Source organism: Pteropus vampyrus, unplaced genomic scaffold (genome assembly GCF_000151845.1).
Source record: "Pteropus vampyrus isolate Shadow unplaced genomic scaffold, Pvam_2.0 Scaffold224, whole genome shotgun sequence".
Classification (NCBI taxonomy): Eukaryota; Metazoa; Chordata; class Mammalia; order Chiroptera; family Pteropodidae; genus Pteropus; species Pteropus vampyrus.
The window spans coordinates 511,799-518,431 of NW_011889005.1; the positions used below are offsets into that span (position 1 = coordinate 511,799).

The 6,633-nt window shown below is 59.9% G+C and overlaps 1 protein-coding gene across 1 annotated transcript in view; it reads left to right on the top strand.

Annotated features, from left to right (window-relative positions):
- Positions 1-6,633, top strand: part of FAM135B (family with sequence similarity 135 member B) — a 119,279-nt gene that overhangs the window by 66,449 nt on the left and 46,197 nt on the right. The window contains 1 exon segment of the mRNA XM_011373399.1: positions 913-1,039. Coding sequence (XP_011371701.1) covers positions 913-1,039 — 127 coding nt within the window.

Below are 6,633 nucleotides of genomic sequence, written 5' to 3' on the forward strand. Positions count from 1 at the left end.
TAAATGAATTAAACAGAAATAAAATGTCAGCTTTATGTTTCCCCTTCACTATTTTAAGCAGGAATGTGGGTGTCTTGGATTAAAGCCTCCCACAAACATTTTTCGAACACCTAGGCTGGAGGAGCTGCCATCGGAGGCAGCTCATCCTCAAGGGCCTTTGAATCCCCCTGGGGGACAGGGCCCGCCTGTAAACTAGCGCTCACGTAGGACGAGACGGTTGGCCACTAGGGAACCGAACAGAGGCGATCTGGCAGAAAGGGAAAAGGGGCACAGGTCACCGTGACGAAAACGAAAACGGTGACAAACGACCGTCAGCCCAACAGGGGCAAATCCGAGGACCGCACTGGCTCTCGAATCTCCTCCGACCCGGCCGCTGACAGTGGCCGTGACCCTGCGGCCGCTGACCTTCCGCCGGCTCACAGAGCCGGCAGGGTCTGCATGCCCGACTGCGGGGCGGCGGCCACAGCCCCGGCTCCGGGGTCGGCCTGGACAGCGTGGTCCCCTTACACTCTCGTGTGGGCCGCGGAGGTAGACGCGCCTTGCGCCCTTGCACGGAAGAACAGACCGGGCCTCGGGGACGGCGCGGGGCTTGGGGGCGCTCCCCACGGCGCGTGCACTCCGCACACCTGCCGCTGGGGCACGTCACCTTGGAGCCCCCGCCCCGTCTCTCAGCAGCCCTGTGCGCGGCCTTGGGGAGCATGGATGAGTGTCATGCTTGGCTCCCCAGCTCACGTGGAGACGGTTGCGGTCCCCTCGTCACGGTGGCAGTGGCCGCTCCAAACGCCCCCTACGGGACGAGCCACCCCTTCTCACTGACGGGTCTCGTGGGCCGCCCACCGACCCCGGGACGGAGGAGCGGAGGCCCTGCCCCTCTCCTGGCGGTCTGCTCACCTCCTCCGTTCTCTCTTCCAGCTTCACTCGGCCGGGAAGGGGCGCGTGGCTCGGCAAGGGCGGCGTGGGCGCGGGGCCCGAACAGTCCAGCCTCTCTCTGGAAAACCTGGTCTTCGGGGCTGGATACTGCAAGCCGACGTCCTCCGAGGTAACGTCTGCGTGGGGGTGGCGGCCCCGAGACCCACGGGCGCTGCTTCGCAGGGCGTGTGCGTCCTGCGAGATCCCCGCTCCCTTCAGATGTCCCATCGAGAGACGTTTTGCGCTGCGTGTCTCTTCTCGTCTATCCGTCCATCTCTCTTTGGAATCGCGGCTGCGTTTCTCAGACACGTTCCTAACACCGGGCCCTGGGCAGACGCAGCGAGCAGGGTCTGGTCCCTGGAGAAGAGGGTTCTCTGGGGGACTGCTCGGGTGGCTCCCCCAGACCGTGGGTGGCTTAGAAGGCGGAGTGAAATGGGGCTGGTCTCAAGACCCGGCTCCGTGCCTCATTCGCTCACGTCTCTGAGCCTTCATCTTCTCACCTGTGGAATGGGTTTAATGACCTTGTGGGCACGAGTATGTACAGTGCTGTGTGCATTAGCGTGTACTAGCATGTGCCGCTATGTACCAGTATGTCCCAGTGCTGCGTGCATTAGTGTGTACCAGTATGTGTTAGTAGGCATTAGCATGTACCCAGTGCTGTGCGTATTCGTATGCACTAGCACGTACCCAGTGCCGTACGTAAGGTTCAGTTCAAAGCATTTTCGACACCGATATCCCAAGACAAGAGCCTTCGCTGGTGCCACAGAGCACATGGGGGAGACGTGGTGTCCGCCCTGCAGGAACTCTGGTGCCCCGCTCCCCACGCAGCCTCTGACGCCTCGTTCAGATGCCGCCACCTCTGTGAAGCCCTCTCTGGTTTCTCCCTCCCAGAGGCTCCATCTGGTCACCTCTAGGCATCGCTATCTCTCCTGCACTGGGCTCCGAGTGGCCGCGGAGAGGCCATCTCATTCAGCGCCACACTCCCGGGGCCAGCGCCATAATCCGTGCTCCAGAAACGTGTGTCGCGCTAACAATAGCTACAGGACGCTGCTCGGTGGGGGAGCCGAGCCCCACGTGTGTCGTTCTGTCCCGACTGACGGAAGGCCGCGGGCGCGAGCGGGAGAGGGACGGGGTCTTCGCCGACGTGCGCGTGCCGGGCGCGGCTGCCCTGGGAGGCCGTTGGGAACCCCTGGGCCTGGTTGGAGGGACAGGGGACATGGGAGGTCATTCGGCCCTTCTGGTTCTGTCGCGCCCGAGGAGGCGGAGCATGACCCGGCCAGGTCTCCACCTGGGAGGCTGCAGGGGGAGAGAGAGAAGGTTCTAGTCTCAGACGCCTGCCGTGCTGGACGCCGTGTGACTTGGGGCATCTTCTTCACTCTTGGGGAGACTCAGGTGTCTCCGCTCTAGAATGGAATAATACCTGCATTTTGGAGAGGGTTTCAGGAGTTAATATGTGTAAAAACAGTACAGAAATAGACACGTAGCAGCCATGTGATACAGTCGAGTTTTCTTTTTTCTTGGCTATTTTTGGGGATGTGTGTCAAAGAAGACATCCTTGCCTTTTACAAGAGTCAGATAAAATAGCTCATTCGTGGGTGCTCGGCAGTGAACTTGCTGCTGGAGCTCAGCCCAATGGGTTATTTTCGGGACCCGATTCCCTTCCTGTGCATTATGCATCTGGGCCCCACCCAATTCTGGGGGTTCGGTGCCGCCCCTGCCTTCCCACCAGGCAAGGACTGCCAAGCAAAGAATAAAACCCACACCCGCCGCTTCCCCCGGGGGCCGAGCATCCAAATCGCCCAGAAGCCGGTGCATTAGCGAATAACGCTGGAATCCACGCAGACTGCAGCCGAGCTGGGGGATTAGAGACCGGCGTTCTGTTCAGAATAAGCCTCTCTGCGGAGGCATTTGCAGAAACCAGGCTTTCACAGCAAAATGAGACATCACAGGGAGGCGAGGGTGGCCGAGGCAAGGGTGGCCGAGCCGAGCCGTGTCCCTTTGCCATTAGCCAGGCGCCTCACCCTGTAGTGTCCCTTTGCCATTAGCCAGGCGCCTCACCCTGTAGCTTCCCTGAAGCTAGAGCTTCAGGTTTAGAGTCACAGCGAGGGCTGTGTCCCTTCCCATCTCAAGGCAGTGGCTTTGCCCTTGGGGAATCATTTTTCCTCTCTGACTGGTGGCTTATCTGTCAAAGGGATACTAATGCCTGCCTCGCAGGGTGGCTGAGAAGATTAAACGAAATAAGCATATAAAAGCCTCGAGCTTAGCCTGGCACAAAAGTGCTCAATAAAAAACCCTCTGCTGGCGCTGTGTTTCTGTTAGTTTGTCCACATAATTAAATCGAGTGTCACTCCAGGAGCCCCGATGTGGCCTCGTGGGCGGGACGCCGAGTGAAGGGTCTTAGATGCGGTCGTGGTCGGCCGTAGCCCTGACCTGCGGTGCGGCCCTCAGCCAGATGCTTGCCCTGCCTACGTAGGTCTCGGTTTCTCACCGTGTAGAGAGAAGCTGGGCTGCGATCGTCCTGGAGGCCCCCTTCAGCCCTTTCTCTGCCACGTTTACTGTGGTATCCTTGACACTACCTGCTACAGCTGGGGGACCCTGACACGTGCTCGATGCATCAGTCCAGATTTTGCAGAGAAACAGAATCAATGGGATGCGTGTACATGCACGCACACACCAGAGAGTGAATTATTTTAAGGAATTGTCTCATGTGATAATGGAAGCTGGCAAGTCCAAAATGTGAAGGTTAGGCCAACAGACTGGACACCCAAGAAAGCGTTACAGGTTGAGTCCTGAGACAATTTTCTGCCTGAAAGGGCAATAGTCTTTTTCTATTCAGGCCGTCGACTGATTAGGTGAGGCCCACCCATGTTATGGCGGGCAGTCTGCTCTACTCAAAGTCTAACGATTTAAATGTTAGTGCCATCTAAAACACGCCTTCACAGAAACGTCTAGAATAATGTTTGACCAAACATCTGGGTACCATGGCCTGGCCAAATCGATCCATGAAGTTAACCATCACACTTAATGAAAGCTCAGGCTCTGACAAGACTCTCATTGAAGACCAGGAAGCGAGTTACTCAGAATCGGGAGAATCCCCCTCTTTCCCCAGGGATGCTGTGCACCCACCCCCTTCCTTCTCACTGAAAGCAGTGGGTGGCTCCACTGCCCAGGGGTGCTGACGGCAGCCTGGCGGACAGATACGGACTTCGGAACTCTGTTCGTCTCCCGAGCTCTGCCTCGGTGGGCCGGGACACAGGCGTGTCAGTTCACGTATTTACCCAGCAGTCATGCATTGAGCCCCTACGTGTGCCGGCATCTGCGTGCCGCAGGGCTGTGATGATGAATAAACCTCAGTCCCTGCCCTCAGCGGGCCACGTGATCTAGTGCCCGAGGCAAGGGAGCGATTAGAAATTTCAAATCCTGCAGCGGCGTGCAAAGCGCAATGCCCTGTTTTCCACTCACATTTTTGAACACCCGATCTGATCCGGGGGACGTCACTAAGCCACCGATGCACACGTCTGTCATTCGTTCCCACGTTTCCTTTGACAGATGAAGAAACCGAGTCAGACGGGTTAGGTTAGGTCTCTGCGGTCACACAGCTGGGCGGGGACCAAGCCAGAGTTGGGACTCCATCAGCCTGGGAAGCCATCTCGCACCCCGTCGTTAGCCAGTTGGCTGATGGTTAACCAAGCGGGTGCACTGACTCTTCCGCTCTGCCAGGCCAGGGCGCGGTCTGCCTTCCTCACCCGTGGGTGCCTGGCCCGGGGCGTGTGCTCAGGAAGCCGTCACTGAGCGAGCGTGGGGAGCTGTGGGCGGACAAGGCCTGAATGCCACAGAGCCGAGGCTCTTCCAGGTCGACCTAGGTGTTCGCGTTTCCAGCAGATCTGGTTCCAGCAGGAACTCTGAGCCTCCACAGTGCTTGGCTCGCTCGTGGAGGTCACAGTGGCCGTGCTGGGGGCAGTGTCCGCTGCCAGAGCAGGGCTATGCCTGAGGCGGACATGCCAGACACCCGGAAACCCCTCCGTCCCTGCTCGACCGCGAAGATGGTCTCCCAGACAGGGAAGTGTGAGTCGGGGCAGAGCGTCACAGCTCGGTGCTCGGCACCCGTCCTCCTTGGAGGTCGGCCGCAGAGACTGTGGGGCAGAATCTTCTGGAAGGGGCTGGTGTTCATCGCGTCACACACAGACAAAGCCGAGCGCTTGGCTTTGCAGAGCTGTCCACGCTGAGCCTTGGACCGGGGCAGCCCCTCTGTCACTGACGGGGGGCTTGCGAGGTGCGGAGGGGGACACGGGGGCCCCGAGCTGACTTCCGGGCGGAATCTCCCGTCTCCCAGCCACGCCCTTTTCGCTCCTTGCTCCATTTTCGTTGGGCTCTTCGTGTTTTCTTCTTGCTTTAAATGTACCGTTATCGCCGTCAGCGCCTTTGTGTCCCTGTCACACATCGCGATGGCGCCGGTGGACCGCGATGGCGCCGTAGGTTTATTCGCCGATCGAGCACTTGTTAGGCACCTGCCGTGTCTCCAGGAGTTGGTGACATGGAGCTAAGAGACAGGGACGTAGCAGCGGTCTGCGTCCACGGACGAGGGCCATTTCCCCCCATTCGTCTACCTGGGAGGGGGCGTCTCTTTGCGCTTAGCACCAAGGCAGCCAGTGGGCTCACCGTGGCCCTGGAGGATGACGCACGCTTGAGCTAAGGGACTGCCGTGCCCCAGGCCCTCGGGCAGGAGAGCGTGGTGCGCACGCAGGATGCCGCAGCCGGCGGGGCTGGGCGCAGTGAGCGCGAGGGTGAGGGGCGCGAGGGAGGCTGTGTGGTCGGTGGGCGCCGTCTCTGCACCTGTGCAGAGGATAACGGCTCCGACCCCCAGGTGACTAGTGACCCAGCGTGGCGTGGACCTGTGCCCGGCGGGGACTCGGGCTCCATAAACCGGAGCTGCTGCTGCTCTCATCACGGCCGCCCAGCCGCTCGTCGCCAGAGGTCACTCCAGCAGGGTCCACACGCAGCTTCGCCACCCCACGTGGTCACTTGTCATTTGTGAAAAGTGACCTCGTAAGGACGGCCACCTGTGAGTGACCAGACGCAGAGCAAGGCGGCTGCCTGTGAAGGTGACGGGACGTATGTTCCGGGTGGCGGATGCCGGGAGTGCCGGGGAGGCCACGGCTCTGACCTGCGACGTGACCGGTCCAGCCTGTGCCCTGAGCATACGTGCAGGGGGCGAGGAACGGTGTGGGGGGGTGCTTTCTTCAGTGCTTTGGCCAGTGCCAGTCTTGACGATCGGGTTAGCAAGAGGCATGGTTACAGTCGAAGGTCTTTCTTTCCTTTGGGCGGTGGTCTGAGAAGTCGCGTGTTTAAGGCGGCCGTCGCACGAAACAGAAGAACCTGTATTCCGAGATGCCTTTTGGAAGAGACCCTCGCAGGAGACCCGCTGACCCATGTCAGGCTTCGCACCGCGCGGTGTGGAGCAGCATCCCTCGCCTCTGCCCGCTGGATGCCAGCAGCCCCTCCCGCCCAGCCATGAACATCAAAACCGCGTGGAGACTTCAACGCGCATCTCCTGGGAGGCAAGATCGTCCCAGAGAGACCCACTGCCCTGCGGGAAGAGGTGGGAACGCGGGACGTTGGTGGTGCGTGTGCCGCTTGTGGCTGTGCTTAGGCAGGTGTTCCAGGAAACAGGTGAGCTCAGAACAAACAGGAAAAGGAACAGAGAGAGTCTGTGGAAATGTGGGG